General features: G+C 44.0%; 1 protein-coding gene across 4 annotated transcripts in view; it reads left to right on the plus strand.

Moving 5' to 3' along the window:
* Positions 1-18,848, plus strand: part of APLF (aprataxin and PNKP like factor) — a 617,611-nt gene that overhangs the window by 286,111 nt on the left and 312,652 nt on the right. For all 4 annotated transcript variants that reach the window (XM_069234079.1, XM_069234080.1, XM_069234081.1 and 1 more), the window contains exon 5: positions 5,413-5,542. In XM_069234079.1, coding sequence (XP_069090180.1) covers positions 5,413-5,542 — 130 coding nt within the window. The remainder of the gene's footprint in view (positions 1-5,412; positions 5,543-18,848) is intronic.

The raw sequence follows: 18,848 nt of genomic DNA on the forward strand, positions 1-18,848 counted from the left end.
TCCTATAGAAAGTAGGTTCTAACTAGAACTATCTACTACTGGCAACTGACAGTAGGTTTTAAATGTATGTGTATATATATATATATATATATATTTATATATATATATATATATATATCTATAGATATGACACTCGTTGCAGGATTCTGTGAAACTATTATATGGAATAAATTCGATACAAATTAACTCTGAACTGTTGAACTTTACTTCATCCCTACAATCGAGGTTTGACTAAGGGATTAGTGCAGCCGTCCGGTGGATATTGTTCCATCTGTTGAGGATTTCATATATATTTTCTGAACTCCTCCTGAAGCGCCCCTACATGATGTGTTTGTGTTACACAAGGCTGCAGCACAAAAAGATTGTACTAAATGAATCTATTTGCATTTTATTGTTTAGGGATGTCAGTAAAATGTTGCTTTTTTCGTTTCCTGTTGTATCATACAGTGTCTGTGCTTGGATTAAAGGTCAAGGGTTTAGAAACATGTTTTCAGGTGTGATCTAATTATGTTATACACTTTAGAGAATCTGAGAATATTAAAATCATTTATGATCTCTTGCCAGTGTTTAACTCTGTCATTAATTGATGAAATGGCTGGCTTACGAGAAACGTGACGTAGATGTACTGTCACATTTTCCATAGACACAAAATGGGTAAAAGCCTTTGAAACATGAGTCCCTTTTGCTCATATGTCTTTATCAATAGCAGGTTAACTGCCAACACTCAATGCAAGGTGGCAGGTACCTGTGAAAATTGTATTGTCAGCATGTGCATGGTTGTTGGAAATGGCTCTTTTTGCAGGGTCATCCCCAAAACGTTGGCCTCCTATTTTTTCTGACCAGTTTCTGTTGGCTTTAGGACTCTGTGCACTTAACCACTGCTAACCAGGGCTAAAGTGCATATGCTCTCTGTGTAAATTGTATTGGTGATTGGTTTATACCTGATTGGCATATTTGATTTACTAATACGTCCCTGGTAAAATGCACTAGAAGTTCCCAGGGCCTGTAAATCAAATGATACTAGTGGGCCTGCAGCACTGGTTGTGCCACCCACATGAGTAGCCCTGCAAACATGTCTGAGACCTGCCACTGCAGTGTCTCTGTGTGCAGTCTTGCACTGCTGATTCGACTTGGCAGTTGTAACCACTTGTTAGACCCAAACCCTCCCTTTTTATACATGTAAGACCCATGGGCAGGGTACAGTGTATGTTAAAGGTGGGACGTCTATTGATGTGTTTTACGTGTCCTAAAACAAATTGTATTTCACAATTGCAAGGCCTATTTCTCTCAGAGGTTAACTTGGGGGCTGCCTTTAAATACTATTAAAGTGCAGTTTCCTTTTTCTGAGCAGATGGAAATTTGGAGTTTGGTGTCTCTGAACTCACAATTTAAAAATACATATTTTAGTGAAGTTGGTTTTAAGATTGTTAGTTTGAAAATGCTACTTTTAGAAAGTAGGTATTTTCTTGCTTAAACCATTCTGTGACTGCCTGTTTGTGGGTTTGTGTCTGGGTCAGTTTGACAGCTGGGCTATTTGTGAATCCCCTCTAGACAGTGAGACAAAGGGAGCTGGGGTGTAGCCTGCATATCCTGATGAGCTACCTGTGCTAGAGTGGAGGGAGGAGTGGTCACTTACACCTGAAGAGGCTGTGCCTGCCCTCTCACAATGCAGTCTCTAACCCCCTGGTGTGTGTCTTGGACCTTGCCTGGGTAAGGCAGGATATTGTGAACAACAGATACTTTCCTTTGAAGTGCACCTACTTCAAAGGCAGAAGGGGGTATACGTATTGGACCCAAATCCCCTGAAAATTAGATTACTTCTGGATTCAAGAGGAACCTCTGACAAGGAGAAGAGCTGAGAAGTGCTGCCCCTGCCTGTGCTTTGTTGGGCTATCCTACAGTTGCTGCTTCTGCCTGTGAAAGGGGGCAAAGACTGGATTTTGTCGTGCATTCCTGCTTGTGAAGAATCTCCAAGGTCTTGAACTGAGCGTGCCTCCTGTTTTGAAGTTTCAGGGCAATCAAAGACTTTCTGTGCCAAAATCTGGGCTCTCTGCTAAGACTCCTGCCCTGCCAAGTGGTGCACTATCCAGTCCCTGGGCCCTTTAGAGGTGAAGTTGGCAGACAAGAGCTGAAAATCCACACACACAACGCTTTGCGGGGAAAGGTGTGTCAGAGAAGGTAGGTGACAGAGTCTGTGATTGAGAGTACATTACACAGACATATATGCTTACTACAGTATACAATATGTCTATTGGACTTACTGCTGATGGAAAGTCACTAAATATCATGCAACACGTCTCCATCAAATGCGATATATGCATTACAGCAATCACTGCAACTTGGTCAGTGAACACCAAAAACCAAAGTTTATATCGATCTTGGGGGCTATCCAATCAAATAAACACTGATGAACAGTTATTTCCAAAACTGAGAAAACACCACAGAAATCCATAAAAAGTGAAAAAATTTCCAGGTACATGGATACATAATCATGTGTCCTAGCTGAAACATGAAGAAGAATGGAACATACAGGGAGAATTGAATTCACAATAATGAAGGGTTCACAGTGTAATCTGTACTTGAAAGCGAAAGCTACGGTGGACCTCCTGCATTCACTGGAGTTCACTATAAACATGCCAAAGAACCCAACCGGACTCCCTCTCAGACCCTCTCTTTCAACTGAACTGTTTTGGACACAGTACAGTTTGGGCTTATCCTACTGAGTATTGAGTCCAGGATGTTCAGGCAACAATACTGATGTTTGAGCCTCGGTCTTGGATTTCAGTGAGAGTGACTCTGAGGCTGCTGGCCCTCATGGCTTCTGTGTCCTATGGGTTAACCATGACAGATGTCATGTGCAGGCACTGCAGTGGGACCTGAAGTTCCAGTGGGCGCAGCATCAGAGGAAATCTCTCTGATGTGTTCCAGATCTCGAAGGGAACAGCAAAAGACTTGCAGTGTTGGCTGACGAACCACAATTGGATGAAAGGCAGAATCCTCTGTCTTCCCCAACCAGATTTCACAGGGGTGACAGATGTGTCATGCTGGAATGGGACAGCCATCTGGGAGGGGTGGAGATCATAGTACTCTAGTCTCCAGCGGAATCCAGACTCTACATCAACTTGCTGGACCTCTGAGGGATCTGACTGGAAATGAAGGAATTTCTTCTGTCTTTCGGGGGGGGGGGGGAGATAGTGCAGGTGTTCAAGGACAACACCACTGCCATGTGGTATTGCAACAAACAGGGGTGGGTGGGGTTGTGGACCCTTTGTCAAGAGACATGTCTCTGGACATGGCTGGGGCAGCAGGCTGTAACCCTGGTGGTTCAACACCTGGCAGATTCTCTGAATTCCATGGTGGACAAACTCAGCCCCTGATACTTAGTGGATCACGAGTGGCATCTCCATTTGGAGGTGGCACTAGGACTCTTTCAACAGAGGGCTGAGCCTTGGTTAGATCGGGTTGCCTCCGAAGAGAACTCACAATGTCATCAGTTTTGGCATTGGAATTTCCAAGGCGACTATCGCACGGAGACTCTTTACATTTCGAGTGGAGTTCAGGCCTGCTGTGCACCATTCCACCCATACTAATATTGCCCAGAGTTCTCAAGAAGATCAGGAATGACAGGCCCCCAGTCACTCTGGTGGCATGGGACTGGGCACGGAGAGCCTGGTATCCTGAACTTCTGTGAATGAGCATTGCTCGCCTGATCATATTGCTCCTTCGGAAGAACCTTCTTGCTCAGCAGCAACGTAGGGTTCTCCACCCGAACCTGTCAACTCTCCGTCTTATTGCATGGAGTTTGAGAAGTGATAGTTGACAGCCTGCGACCTTCCTCCCGAAGTCTGTCACGTTATTCTGCCAGCCATGCATCCCTCCACTAAGATGGTATACTCCTGCCAATAGCAAAAGTTTGTATTATATTGTACAGAAAAGTCTATTGACCCTCTTTCTACCTCTCTTTCTCATAGTCTACTCTTCATTCTTACCCTTGCACAGCAGGGCTCTGCTCTGGGTACGCTTAAGGGGTATCTATCTGCTCGGTCTCCCTTTCTAGGTCTGCCTGACCAACCCTCTCTGTTTAAGTCCCCTATTGTAAATAGGTTTCTCAAAGGGCTTGTAGATATGTTTCCCCCTTCACCCTTTACAATGCCTCAGTGGGACCTTAATTTGGCGCTCACCTACCTCATGTGTGCTCCCTTTGAACCGTTGCACAGTTGTCTTCTCTGGCTGCTTACTATCAAGACAGCCTTTCTAGTGGCAATGACATCTGCCATGAGGGTGAGTGAGCTACAGGCTTTGTCATCTAAACCTCCCTATTTGACTGCGCTTCTAGACAAAGTAGTGCTTAGCACTAGGACCTCTTTCCTACCAAAAGTGGGGACCCCTTTCATTTGGGACAATTAGCCACGCTGCCCACCTTCTACGGTCCTCCACATCCCTCTAAAGAAGAGGAGCGACTCCAACATCTGGACCCAAAAAGAGCATTGTCATTCTACCTTGACCACACAAAAGAGTTCTGAGTGGATGACCAACTCTTTGTGGAGTATGTTGGAGCAAAGAAAGGTCAGACCATTTCATGGTGAGTAGTTCTCTGTATTAAAATCTGTTATGCTGTGGCCAAGAAACAGCCTACTGAGTATTTAAGGGCCCTTTCCACGAAGGGAAAGGCTGCGACCACTGCGTTAGCATGTGGAGACCCAGATATCTGGCAGGCAGCAACATGGGCATCCTTGCACACGTTTGAAAAATACTACTGCCTGGATAGTCAAATCTGCAGGGATGAGCATTTCACACGTTCAGTCCCGCTGGACTTTCTAGTTTACAATTTATTCACAGCCCGCCTCTGGGGACGGTATTGCTTGGGTATCTATTCAAAGGTAAGGAATCTGCAGCTAGAAGTCTTTGTTAGATGGAAAAAGTTACTTACCTTCGATAACAAATGATCTGATAGAGACAATATCTAGCTGCAGATTCCTTACAGACCCACCCATTCCTCCCCTCTCTGCAGACAGATTAGGGATGATCCATTTGAGGGCTCAAGTTTTAACACACCAATGTCAGAGCTCTTCATGGCTCTGTGCTCCTGGTTTGGAAAGTTGTGAAAAGTAACTGATGTCCACATGCGGAGGTGGCATATATATAGGTGACCGAGGCGTAGAACCAAACTAAGCCATTTGACTGCCTGCTAGGGTACTGCTCACGCAAAAATTTACCGAATCCAGTTTAACGCCTGGGAGATTCAAAGTTAAAGAATCTGCAGCTAGATATTGTCTCTTCCAGACAATTCACTACCAAAGGTAAGTAACTTGTTTATTTGTGGCTGAACATTCTAATATGTTAAATATCTAATACCTGTTTTATTTTAAGTATCTAAAACATGAGTAATTCCTGTTTTGATGTTGTATTTAGCTTCCTTCTGCAAACTGGAACAAGGGGATGCAGCAAACAAAGCCCATCCAGAGGAAACGTGACCTTCCACCCTGGATGCTGCAGGAAGGGCTTGATATAAGACCACTTTCAGATTCACCCGCTAAAGGAGGTACTAAACTGCATGTTCTGTCTAGAATTCTTTAATTTTGCACACTGAGAAATTCTGATCATTTTAATTTCACATTTAAAATAAAAGAGTAACTGGATAGTTCCTATATACCCGGTATCCTGTTTTTTTCCCCATCAGTCCAGTGTCTACTTGTGCAAATTTGGCCTATACTTAATGTCACCATAGTAAAAAAAGACATTATATGTAATGATGCACCAGGGAATTTACAAGATTTACTGAAATATTTATGAATTTATTACAATTTTATCTTGATGCTAAACTTTTTTTTTATAAGGGTTATGTCTATGAGATCCCATGAAACCATTTAATGACTTACTTATTAAAGATGCTTCTTAATGGATTGTTGATAGTCTTTACCTTATCAGAGTCAAACCCAGAGCCAAGCAAGTTAGAATTGTTTTCCTTAACTTAGTCATGGTTGTAGACCTTGTGAAACTACGAAGAGCAGTGTTTTCTACCTTTGGAAAACTGCTTCATAGTATTATGTGGATTCACGTTTGTGGACATCTAGTTGGTATATTTTGTGAGTCTTCTAAGATGACATTTCTACTTTTATTTTTCTCTTTGGCTTAAGTGCACCCCCTTCGCCTTACCCAACCAGTCTGCCCCCCAGAGATTCCCTCTGGGCCCCACCCCTCATGTCTCCCGAAGATCACAACACTACCCCCTCCCAAAAGTGACTCCCATACCGTGCTCATTCCTTTGTTGGCTTTAGAATTCCGTACACTTTTCCATTGCTACCCAGTGCAAAAGTGCTTGTGCTCTCTCCTTAACATGTTGTAACATTAGCTCCCTCTTTGTGTGAACCTTTCACTGTTGGTTCACGAGTGCTTAACTGTATTTTGTTACCACCAATATGGCTCGCTCTTTAGTCCTTCCTTTATTTCCTTGACCCTGGAACGCGCCCCTGCACCAGGCATCGGGACGCACTTAGACGTAATGTTCCCATGGCCACGGAGAAAACTTCCGGGTCCACGAGGCTTTCATAACGCTCCGTGTGCGCACACTGCGTTGTCTTGCGGTTTGGCGTTCACGGAGGGTAGGTCCTCATTCCGGACCGACGATGGAACTAGTAAGTACTCTGTCCTCCCTTCCCGGGCCGGAAACGGGGCGAGCATTTATCCGCGGTTTATTGTAACACCTGGGCAACATTTTACTGACAGCCTGCAATGTTACTCCAGCGGCGCCGTGACCCAGTTAGTCACGTTCTTAGCGCTTGTACATTCGGTTTTTGCAAACGATCCGTACTCACTTTCTTAGTGCTTTTACATTCGTTTTTGCAAACGATCCTTACTCACTAAGATAACTACCGTTCTATACTATTCTATATTATGGTCTACACCAGCATTTCCTTTAAAGATCACTCCGTTAACAAACATTTTTAACATACATTCTTCCAGAAAAGTGACCTTTTCCTCTTAAATGAGTGTTTTTGACTTGGTTTTTAACAAATACCTCCTTAATAGAGGCTAGTTTATACTGATTATCTGACAGATTCTTTACTTGTGGATGTTTTTATGTCTATTATATTTAGTAATCGTCCGAGTCCTCGGAACGCCCTTACCAAGGAGCCCATTTTCAACTTGGGGGCGGTAAGCCCGTGTGTATTGTTGGCCTGTTTTCCACCACAGTATTTTTCATGATGCACCTGTTTGCATGTTTACACCTGTGACCACTGTTGGGTACATTGTGGTGTTGTGTTTTATTTTTATTCTCTCTTCCAGGGCGACCTGACAATGACTAAGCTTGTATACTTCAATGTAAGTGACCGGCTGACACCTTTTTTTTTAACTTATACACTGTGACATATTTTTGTTATTTAGGAGAAGAGCTGATTCACCTTTTTGTATAATTTGGTCCTGATGAAGCGTCACTGGATCCGTAAGGACCGCATGACGCGAAACATGTTGACCTAGTTTAAGGGATTTCCAGAGTGATATCCTTTTGAGTTTTTGAAAGTAATTGAGCATTGACCCTCAATTAATTACTTTCCCTTGTTTTTAATCTTGGTTTCATCCCTGACTATTGAGTAAATTATGAAATATGTGGTGATGAATAACCAATTTTATTTTATTCTTTTGTTCTCTCCTTTGTGCGCTGGTGCCTGAATGCAGACACGCTCGCTTCAGATAGCTGGAACTTACCAGTCACTATCAAGAACAAAACGGCTTGTTGCCCCCTTCTTGGGGAGCCCGTCAGGCACTGCACTGCCAGCCTCGCGTGGAGCACTACCCGATGATGATGCTAGTCATCCACTGTGATGCTTGAGGGTTCTTGCTCCTGAATGTTCAGGTCTCCCTAGTTCTTCTTACGTGGAACAGTGTACTTTCGTTTTTGTACTATTGTTGGGAGAGTGTACACTGGACCAGTTTAATCTCCCGGTCCCCCCCTTCCTTCTTCTTATCTTTATGCTTTGTACAGCAGTTTGCTGTGGGACCTTTTCTTAACTTACAAGTTTTTAGGCTACCCTGGTAAATATTTTCATAATGGAAGATTTCCAGGGACTTAGCTACGATGACGACATGGTGTCAGCAATTTTACAGACACCGTCTATCCTTGATAATGAGGGGGCTGCCGCTACGGGTAGCCTCAAATCCGAATGGGATAAACTCTCTGCATTAAAAAAAGACTTAATTAAAACTGTCATGCACGGTACCATCATGACAGAGTACCTACGAGCCAACATTGCACCCAACGGGCTATTAGTTTCTAACATTCCCCGGATATTCCTGCAAGATTTAGCCTTTAGGAAGGATTGGGCTCAAATAGCCTGGAAATGTACCAGAGATTGGCTAGTCCTAATTATAAACACCTCCAGGCGTTTGGCCGATACTATTACGATTCAAATTAATGCATTGGAACATAGCCTTAAGACAACAATAATACTAACAGCCTTTAAGAGCCGCCTTTCTGAAATTACAGCTTAATTGAATGAAACCAAAGATTTTTTGACACAACAGAAAGTCACCAAACTGCAAAAGGATATTGTGAGATTTAGTAGAGAGAAGGTTTATCCTTATATCAAAGATGATTACGATGTAGATACCCAATCTCGATCATCTGATGAATCCACCACTATTTTGAAAAAGACCCGCACTTATAGTAGTGGTTCATCATCTGACGGTTGGAGCACGGACGAGAATCCGCCACAAACCTTCTACAACTATCCCCCCTACCCTGTACACCAACCGATGCCTTGGCAACCTCCTTACCCTTTCTTTCAGCCACGCCCTATGATGCCATATATGCCTTTTTTAGGCCGGGGCAGAGGCAACAGAAGAGGAAGAGGCAGGCGTGTACAGTGGTCCCGAGAAGAACCCCAGATGGTGACCAGGAGCCAAACGAAAGTCCCTCCAGCGAGAACTTAGTTGTCAATTTATCAACTAGACCTTTAACACCTACTGAGATGGGTGTGCTCAACAGAGGGTTGGGATTTGTCCCTACCCCTGAGGAAGATTTTTTCCGCCTGAACATTGAAATGGCCCCATTTTTCCAGAAAATCCGGTTACATTTCTTCTTTAAGGATAAGACAACAGAACCTACATCAAGCGACTCAGGTCTTAAGAGACCTTCGACTTTTGTTCCACCGCAAGTGGTCATGCCCAGTGAAGTCACCACTTTTGAGAAAGCAGTATTAGCTGACCTCAATAAACTATGTCCTAAACACCCATACATTAACATTCCTAATAAAGAAAAGAGGGCTCTACTCACTCTAGCATCTGATCCCCAAATAACTATCAAACAGGCTGATAAAGGTGGTGCTAGTGTAATTATGAATTCCACTGATTACAAGCACGAATGTTTACGCTTGTTAAGTGATTCAACTTACTATGCTAAGATTAGGTATGACCCCACCACTAGATTACAGACTCCGATTAGGATTCTTATTGAAGAAGTCAGGAATAATCTTTGGATTTCACCTAGAGAGGCAGAATTCCTTGATACTCCCCATCCCCGCGTTCCGTACTTTTACTGCCTACCAAAGATTCATAAAGGCATTACACCTCCTCCAGGACGTCCCATTGTTTCAGGGATTGGTTCAGTTTTAGAACCTCTATCTGTGTTTTGCGATCATTTTTTACAGGCACTCGTTGAAAATTCCTCAACATATCTTAAGGACACTAAAGATTTCCTGAATTTGATTGAGTCTATTAACGAATCTAGCACTGTACAAGGAATAATCACCATGGATGTTGAAGCATTGTATACCAACATTCCACAGGAGGCAACACTGCAGGTTATTGAATCAGCTCTTCAGGAATCACCAAATGCTCTCTCGACTCCAGTCACCTTTATCATGCAGCTTGCCAGATTGGCGTTAACTGAAAATTTCTTTCAATTTGAGGATCAGTTTTATCATCAAATCCGCGGCACATCCATGGGCAGCACTTTTGCCCCGAGCCTGGCTTGTTTATATATGTTTGATTTTGAAAAGAAATTTATTCTGGCACCTTCTAATCCCTACCAGAATCATGTCACATTATGGCGTTGTTACATAGATGACATTCTGATCATCTGGAATGGTCCCTTACCACTAGCAGACCACTTCACTACTTGGATCAACACTCTTGACCCCTTTTTGAAGTTTACTACCACTGTATCTGCCTCGCAATTACCTTTTCTCGATCTAATGATTACTATCCACAATGGCAAATTGTCCACTACCATTTACCATAAACCCACTGACCGTAATTCCCTCTTACTCTATGAAAGTCACCATCCAAAGTCCTTACGAGATAACCTACCCGTAGGCCAATTTTTACGACTCAGACGGAATTGCAGTTTGTCTCAGGAATTCGAACGCCAGGCTGATGCTCTTCAAGAGAAACTTTTGGCTCGCCATTACCCTTCCAGAACTGTGAATCTAGCACGGAAGAGGGCCAAAAACAACAACAGGGATACTTTACTTACAAGTTTTGACAAAACACCTCAAACAAGAATAACATGTGTTTCCACCTTCACTCCTTTATCTAACTCAATCAAGAAACTGATCAATAAAAGATGGTCTATTCTTACTAGTGGAGGGTGTGAAATTTCTAAACCTCTCTTTGCTTTTAAACGGTCAGCCAATATCAAGGACATAGTGATCCGCACTCGACCACGTCCACAACCTAATACCTACACTCAAAAGACATTGTGGGACCTTCCCCCTGTTGTAGGTCATCATCCCTGTGGAAACTGTAATGTCTGTTCCCTTACTAAGCACCTATCAACTATTAATCTTGATCCGATAGGTACATGGTATCTCAAGAAACACACCAATTGTAACACAAGGAACTGCGTCTACATGATCACTTGTCCTTGCAGTTTACGTTACATTGGTATGACAACGAGGCCTGTCAAGAACCGTATTAACGAACATCGAAGCAACATCCGGTGCCACAGAATCACCACTAAGCTTAGTGCACATTTTCTGGCGGTGAAACACTCTCCTGATGACCTTTGGTGGGTGGTACTAGAGACGCCTAATGTCCAATCCAACGACCCAGGACACCTCTTCAGAGTTGAACAGAGATGGGTGTTCAAATTGAGTACCAATATGCAGGGTCTCAATGACGATATCCCTTGGACTAGTCTTGCCTAATTACCTTTAATAACCTTTACCTGATTTAATTTTTATTTTTGTGCCATTTACCTTTATACAAAAAAATATATATATATTTTTTTTTTTGTGTCATTTTTTGGTGTCATGATTTTCAAGAACTGACTTTATTTTCGAACTTTGACTCAATATATATGTTTTTCACACGACTACACAGTTCTTTTGTGTAAAAGAATGGGTCTTGTCTCGTAATCCCATAATTTACATGCTCCCTCTTTGTGTGAACCTTTCACTGTTGGTTCACGAGTGCTTAACTGTATTTTGTTACCACCAATATGGCTCGCTCTTTAGTCCTTCCTTTATTTCCTTGACCCTGGAACGCGCCCCTGCACCAGGCATCGGGACGCGCTTAGACGTAATGTTCCCATGGCCACGGAGAAAACTTCCGGGTCCACGAGGCTTTCATAACACTTCGTGTGCGCACACTGCGTTGTCTTGCGGTTTGGCGTTCACGGAGGGTAGGTCCTCATTCCGGACCGACGATGGAACTAGTAAGTACTCTGTCCTCCCTTCCCGGGCCGGAAACGGGGCGAGCATTTATCCGCGGTTTATCCGCGGTTTATTGTAACACCTGGGCAACATTTTACTGACCGCCTGCAATGTTACTCCAGCGGCGCTGTGACCCAGTTAGTCACGTTCTTAGCGCTTGTACATTCGGTTTTTGCAAATGATCCGTACTCACTTTCTTAATGCTTTTACATTCGTTTTTGCAAACGATCCTTACTCCCTTAGATAACTACCGTTCTATACTATTCTATATTATGGTCTACACCAGCATTTCCTTTAAAGATCACTCGGTTAACAAACATTTTTAACATACATTCTTCCAGAAAAGTGACCTTTTCCTCTTAAATGAGTGTTTTTGACTTGGTTTTTAACAAATACCTCCTTAATAGAGGCTGGTTTATACTGATTATCTGACAGATTCTTTACTTGTGGATGTTTTTATGTCTATTATATTTAGTAATCGTCCGAGTCCTCGGAACGCCCTTACCAAGGAGCCCGTTTTCAACTTGGGGGCGGTAAGCCCGTGTGTATTGTTGGCCTGTTTTCCACCACAGTATTTTTCATGATGCACCTGTTTGCATGTTTACACCTGTGACCACTGTTGGGTACATTGAGGTGTTGTGTTTTATTTTTATTCTCTCTTCCAGGGCGACCTGACAACGACTAAGCTTGTATACTTCAATGTAAGTGACCGGCTGACACCTTTTTTTGAACTTATACACTGTGACATATTTTTGTTATTTAGGAGAAGAGCTGATCACCTTTTTGTATAATTTGGTCCTGATGAAGCGTCACTGGATCCGTAAGGACCGCATGACGCGAAACATGTTGACCTAGTTTAAGGGATTTCAGATAGCTGGAACTTACCAGTCACTATCAAGAACAAAACGGCTTGTTGCCCCCTTCTTGGGGAGCCCGTCAGGCACTGCACTGCCAGCCTGGCGTGGAGCACTACCCGATGATGATGCTAGTCATCCACTGTGATGCTTGAGGGTTCTTGCTCCTGAATGTTCAGGTCTCCCTAGTTCTTCTTACGTGGAACAGTGTACTTTCGTTTTTGTACTATTGTTGGGAGAGTGTACACTGGACCAGTTTAATCTCCCGGTCCCCCCCTTCCTCCTTCTTATCTTTTTGTAACATTAGCTTATCCACAATTGGCATATTTCATTTACTTTAAAGTCCTTAGTGAAGTGCACTACATGTGCCCAGGGCCTGTAAATTAAATGTGACTGGTGGGCATACATCACTGATTGTACCTCCTACTACAGTAGCCCTTTAAGCATGTCTCAGGCCTGCCACTGCAGAACCTATGTGTGCAGTTTAAACTGCCATTTTGACCTGGCAAGTGCACCCACACACGAAGCCCAGTCCTTCCTTTTTATTACACACATCACCACTAAGGCCCTAGTTTGCCCCAAGGGCAGGGTGCAGTGTATTTAAAAAGTTGGACAAGAACTTTTAAGTTTAACGTCCTGGTAGTCCTGCTACCTCTTGCTCATAAGTGAGAAGGACTGTACTTAATTCTCAAAATCCTCACAAGAACCAAGTGACTCCAAGATCTAGCTGGCTTGCCTCCTGTTCTGAAGTCTCAGTGCCATCAAAGACTTCCCCCAACTCACCTGTAGCTGTTAGACTCTGCCAACTGTGAGTCATTTCCTATCACAAGGTGCCAATCCAGTCCTGGGCTTTGAAAGGAGACTCTGCAGCTGTTTTTTGCATAAACCGATGCATCAACATCATTGCGTTGATCGGAACTGGCGCATCCCTCCTTGACATATCGCTGCTGAGGTTGAGGACTTTTATTGCTGACTGCGCGGCTCAAGATCAATGCATCAGCACCCTCTCCGGCGTGTCGCTTTTGCTTACAACGCATAATCCCATCCCACAGGATTTGATGCCACACTTCTAGGACACCGTTGCGATGACTGTATAACTTGACGATGACACATCCCATGGATCGGGACCAAGGCGTAGCCTTCGCATCACCTCCTTGATGTTGATGCAGCCATCTAAGGTACTTTTAAGCCTGTCCTCCATCATGGTTGGCCTGAACTTTGGATGTACCCCTGGTCTAGCGCAACCTCAATTAACCTTTAGCGCTATTAATTTTTAAGCACTGTATTGTAGTTTTTACTTTAAAAATACATATCTTGAGTTCTCCTTATTGGGTGTTTGTCGTTTTCATCTCATTTTACTCAGAAAAATAAGCTCTGTTTTATCTAAACTGGTGTGGAGTCTTTTTGTGGTGTTTTCACAGTTTTATGATCATTTAAGTGTTGCTCAAAACACTTTACACATTGACTCTTAAGTTAAGCCTGATTGCTCTGTGCCAAGCTACCAGAGTGTGAGCGCAGGTTAACTTTTAGTGTGTATCTGACTTACCCTGACTAGGATTGTGGTTCCTACCTGGACAGGGTGCATACCTCTGCCAATCAGAAACACGATTTGTGACACCATCCCTAAAATGTATACATCAAATTACCTTAAAAAATCCATAATGCATGTGTGATACAATAATAAAGCTGCAGTGCTACCAGAAAAAGAAACAGAAAAAAGAAAAGACAGCAGCTCACCCTAAGACAGCTGGACACAACATCAGCAAAATAATTGCATTACGTAACATCATCAACATGCTCATATATAATGTTCATAGGAGATTGAATGATTCATAATTCATGATAACTTAGTAATCAAAACATACTTTACAAGTGATAAAATACAATACAAGTAATCAAAAGCTACCGTCACAAACAGATATGGAAAAAAGGAAGATAAAATGATGCTACTAATCCTTAGCTCTTTGAAGGCTTAAGGCTCAACTGGGAAAAACTGTAACAATGAAAACATATTTTACATTGTGATTGTGCTTAATGGCCATAAAAACAATAAGCTTTTTTCCCAAGCTGACTCGAACCACTTTTCCTTCACCGTCTCAGAAAGTGATCACAAATTTACAGAATCCTAGAGAAAGTGATGTCAGGGGAAAAGAACAGCTTTACCAGAAAAGGTTTCCCACTGTGCCCAAATAAGTTGAAACCACAATAAATGCGCAGTGAAGAGGAGGGCACTGTTCTGTACACAATACACAATACCAGCTCTAATCAATAACTGAGCACTGCTACGTTCGCCTGCGAAAACCAGTTTGTAAGTAAGGAATACGTTGATTTTCTTCTGCCAATGCTTGCAAAATATTAGGCATACATTTGGCAAATGTGTTTTCTGTTGGGCCCAGAACTTCAATTAAGAGATAGCGGGAGAGCCCAATCCCCAGAAACCTTTTTAAAAACAATAAAACAAAATATTCCCTTACACAGGAGAAGGAATAGTTATTCTTTTACCGATAAAGAAGTTGTAAAGTGTAATCTGATAGATACTTCTAGCTGCAGAGTCCTTACCTTAGAATTTACTGGCATCAGCTTGGGACCCGGAATTTTCTGCTGAGCAGTACTCTGCATGCGCCATCAGGTCCCATCCATAGTAGTGTCTCCTTTGGCCCCAAACGTTGTAGAATTTTTTATGACACCCTCCGCTCTTGTATGTGACTTCCTTTGCGGCAATGTATATATCCATCCCCTTTCTCCATTCACTCTGTGTGGGAACCTCTGCTGTGCCCCATCTTATGGCAATGCCCCTCTTTCCTACCACCAACCCCAGACTACTGAATAGGAGCCTAGCCTGGGGGACATCCACATCAGTTGGTATACCCAGCAGGACGTACTTTGGCTCCTGTGGGTTAGCTACCCCCACTACGATGCATAATTTGCATATGTGCGTATTATTTTGTCCCAATATACCTGGATTATGGGGCACGTCCACAACGGGTGAAAGAACCTCTCACCTTTCACTGTACATCACACATTTCAGGGATGCTGCTCTAACTATCATGTGAAGTCTCACCCTGTCAAAGTAAATCCTATGTAGTATTATAAGCTTTATTAGCGTCAACCTATATGTGTTGCATTGGTACATTAGGGCAGCCTCCCAGTCAGTGTAGTTCGTCTCACCCGCGTCCTTCATCCATCACTCACGGAACGTAATGAGGGTGTGAGGTATATTGTTAATTGTTTTATAAGTAAACTAAATGCCCCCCTCCCAAACTGTTCCATAAGTAACCGCCTCTCTGAGTGTGTGTACTCTGAGATCTCAGCTTCACCCAACTTTTCCACCTGCCAAGCATACCTCACTTGTGCATACTGTTGGTATTGATAAGGGTGCAGCTGGTATCCTCTCTGAAGTGATGTAAAAGACATGAGATACCCCCCTTCCAGGGGGTTTGCGACATTGGAATTCCCAATCATATCCCAGGCCTCAAATCCTTCAGTTTTCCCAATTCCCACAGCATCACCCTTTCCCAGAGCGGGGACTGTTGAGTCACCCTATGAGCCCACCAAATAAGCTTTGTAGCCTTGGTTTATGGCTCCATTGCAACCTGAGTTGCCGGCAGCTATTGTTGAACACCATGTCCACCGTATAGGAAGTGCATGTGCGATTGTGTCCTCAGTCACTCCCTCTCTAGCCTGTAGGCCGGTTGAGTGTGTGGTGCATAAAGCAACTTGCTAATAGCCACCAGATGCACAGCACAGTAGTATGCCCTGATATCTGGGAGGGCAGTTGTGCCACTATAGGGATAGCACTGTAAGGGCTACAGCATGATTCCAAAATGGCCCTTGTTCCGTGGGAGGGCCCATATCACCCCCTCTATGGTGCTAAACCACTCCTCTGGGATTTTGCAATAAGTATTTTGTAGGGTGCAGAGAAGCTTGGAGCTGATGTAATTTTTAATATGGTGGCATACTCTAGGAGAGCCCCTGCCATCTCTTTGCATCTCCCAGAAATTGCTGGACCACCCTCCCTACGTTCTGGGCCAGTCCGTTCTCCCTGTTGGGGTTAACGTATATGCCTAAGTATCCGAAGCCCTTTCTGTTTATTGCCAGCCTCTGATGGGGTGGTGGTCAGATCTGACGTGCCGAAGGGGGAGCACAGTTCTTATTTACTTCAGTTGATTCTATAAACCAAGTAGCTGCTGTAATTTTCAGATGTCTTGAAGACAACCGAGACAGTAGTTGAAAGTTCAGTGATGTTAAGGAGAACGTTGTCAGCATATAAGGAGACCTTTTCCTCCTTATTGTCCAAGGGCACACTCTTAAAGGCTCTTATCACGGAATGACTGCAAATCAAAAACGCCAGGTGCTGTATAATGAGGGCGAGTAGGATGGAGACAAGAAACATCCCTGTCGAGCCCCCTCTCTATTGGGAATGCCGGGGAGACCGCTCGGTACACTCTTACCACTGTCATTGGCGTCCGGTAAGGCAACTTGATCCACTTCCTAAACTTGAGACCGAAGCCAAATTTTCTTAACGTTTGGTGGAGGGAGAGCAGTGTATAGCGCCAGATGCTATTTCAGGGTCCAGGAAAAAAAACACATGGGACTCTCTTCTGCCCCAGACTCCAGCCAGTTGTGGAGTCGTCGTAGATTGTACCTGTTTGATCTTCCCATCATACAGCCCTATTAATCCCCATGTATCAATGAAGAAATCACCTGCAGGAGCCATGAGGCTAGTATCATGGCCAGTTGTTTAACTTCAGCATTGAGGAGGAAGATTGGGTGATAGGCTTACCATCCTTCTGTATCACCAAAATTATAGCATTCTGGAGGTCCGGGGAGAGTGCCCTCCTTTCCCTGGCTTCCTGAAACATAGCCAACAGCCATGGCCAAAGCAGACCAGCATTTTTTTTGTGAAATTGTGCTGGGATACCGTTCAGTCCCGGCGATTTCCCAGCTTTAAGTGGAGCAATTGACCCCTGCACCTATGGGAGCATTACGTCCTCCTGTAGTTCCATCTGCTCGTCAGCCAACACCCTTAGAGTGTCCACCATGGCCAGGTACTCCCTAATGGTATTGAAGTCGGCCAACTGTCATGCTTTCATTTTATAGAATGCCCTAAAATACCGGGCAAACTCCTTCGCTATGCGCGTCAGTGAAGTGAGCTGTCCCAGGTGTAGCCTTGGCTTATGTGTTTTTTAGCCTCACCCTGCACTGCAGTATTTCTAATTTACGACAAGCCTGCAGTTTCTCTTGTGCCCACTGGGGAAGCCTCTAAGCTCCCCAATCAACTTTCTAATGACTCCACCTGTGCGACCTCTCCCCTTCGCTTGCACACTGTGATAACCTGATAGAGACATCTAGCTGCAGATTCCATACCTTTGAAATTTTCCAGACATCAGAGTGGATAAGGAATCTGCGTTAAGATAATGGGCCTCATTATGATTTTGGCGGATGGAAAAGCCTGTCCGCATGAAATCCTGACAGGTAGTTTGTTGCCACATTGGCTGCCTCCCCACCGGGCCCATTATGAGTTTCCCACTGGGTCAGCGGGCAGAAACCTCAGTTTCCGCCCTCTGGCCCAGCGGGAGATGGCCTACAGCATTGTCTCAGGCTCGTAATCGAGCCTGTGGCAATGCTGTAGGTTGCAGGGTACATCAGCACCCTCGCAATGTTTACTGTCTGCACCTGTTCTCCGCCAGCCTTTTCATGGTGGTGTTACCGCCATGAAATCACTGGCGGAGAAGGAGGTCATAATTCCCAGGACAGCACGTCTTGCAGCGCTGCCCTGGTGGATTAGGACGTCTACGACTGCCAGACCTCAGGGACGACTAATCCTGGCGATGCTGGTGCTCCGACTTCGGCACAGCCACCGCAGTCGTAATATGGCACTCCAACCTTATTTACTAATAAGTCCCTAATATAGTGCACAGGTGTGCCCGGGACCTGAAAATAAAATGCTACTAGTGTGCCTGCAGCACTGATTGTGCCACCCACATGAGTAGCCCTGCAGACATGTCTCAGGCCTGATATACCAGTGTCTGTGTGTGCAGTTGTAAACTGCCATTTCGACCTGGCAAGTGCCCCCACTTCTTATTATCTAAGTCACCCCTAAGGTAGGCCAAAGGCAGCCCAAGGGGAAGAGTGCAGTGTATTTAAAAGGCAGGGCATGTACTGGTATGTTTTACATGCTCTGATAGTGAAATACTGCAGTTTTGTTTTTCACCTTTGCAAAACTTATCTCTCCCATAGGGTAACATGGGGATTGCTTTGAAATGTCTTTGACTTGTAATTTCCCATTGGGAAAAGTTAGAGATATGGAGTTTGGGGTAAGTTTAAAAATGCCATTTTT

This window comes from Pleurodeles waltl, chromosome 5 (assembly GCF_031143425.1).
Source record: "Pleurodeles waltl isolate 20211129_DDA chromosome 5, aPleWal1.hap1.20221129, whole genome shotgun sequence".
Lineage (NCBI taxonomy): Eukaryota > Metazoa > Chordata > Amphibia > Caudata > Salamandridae > Pleurodeles > Pleurodeles waltl.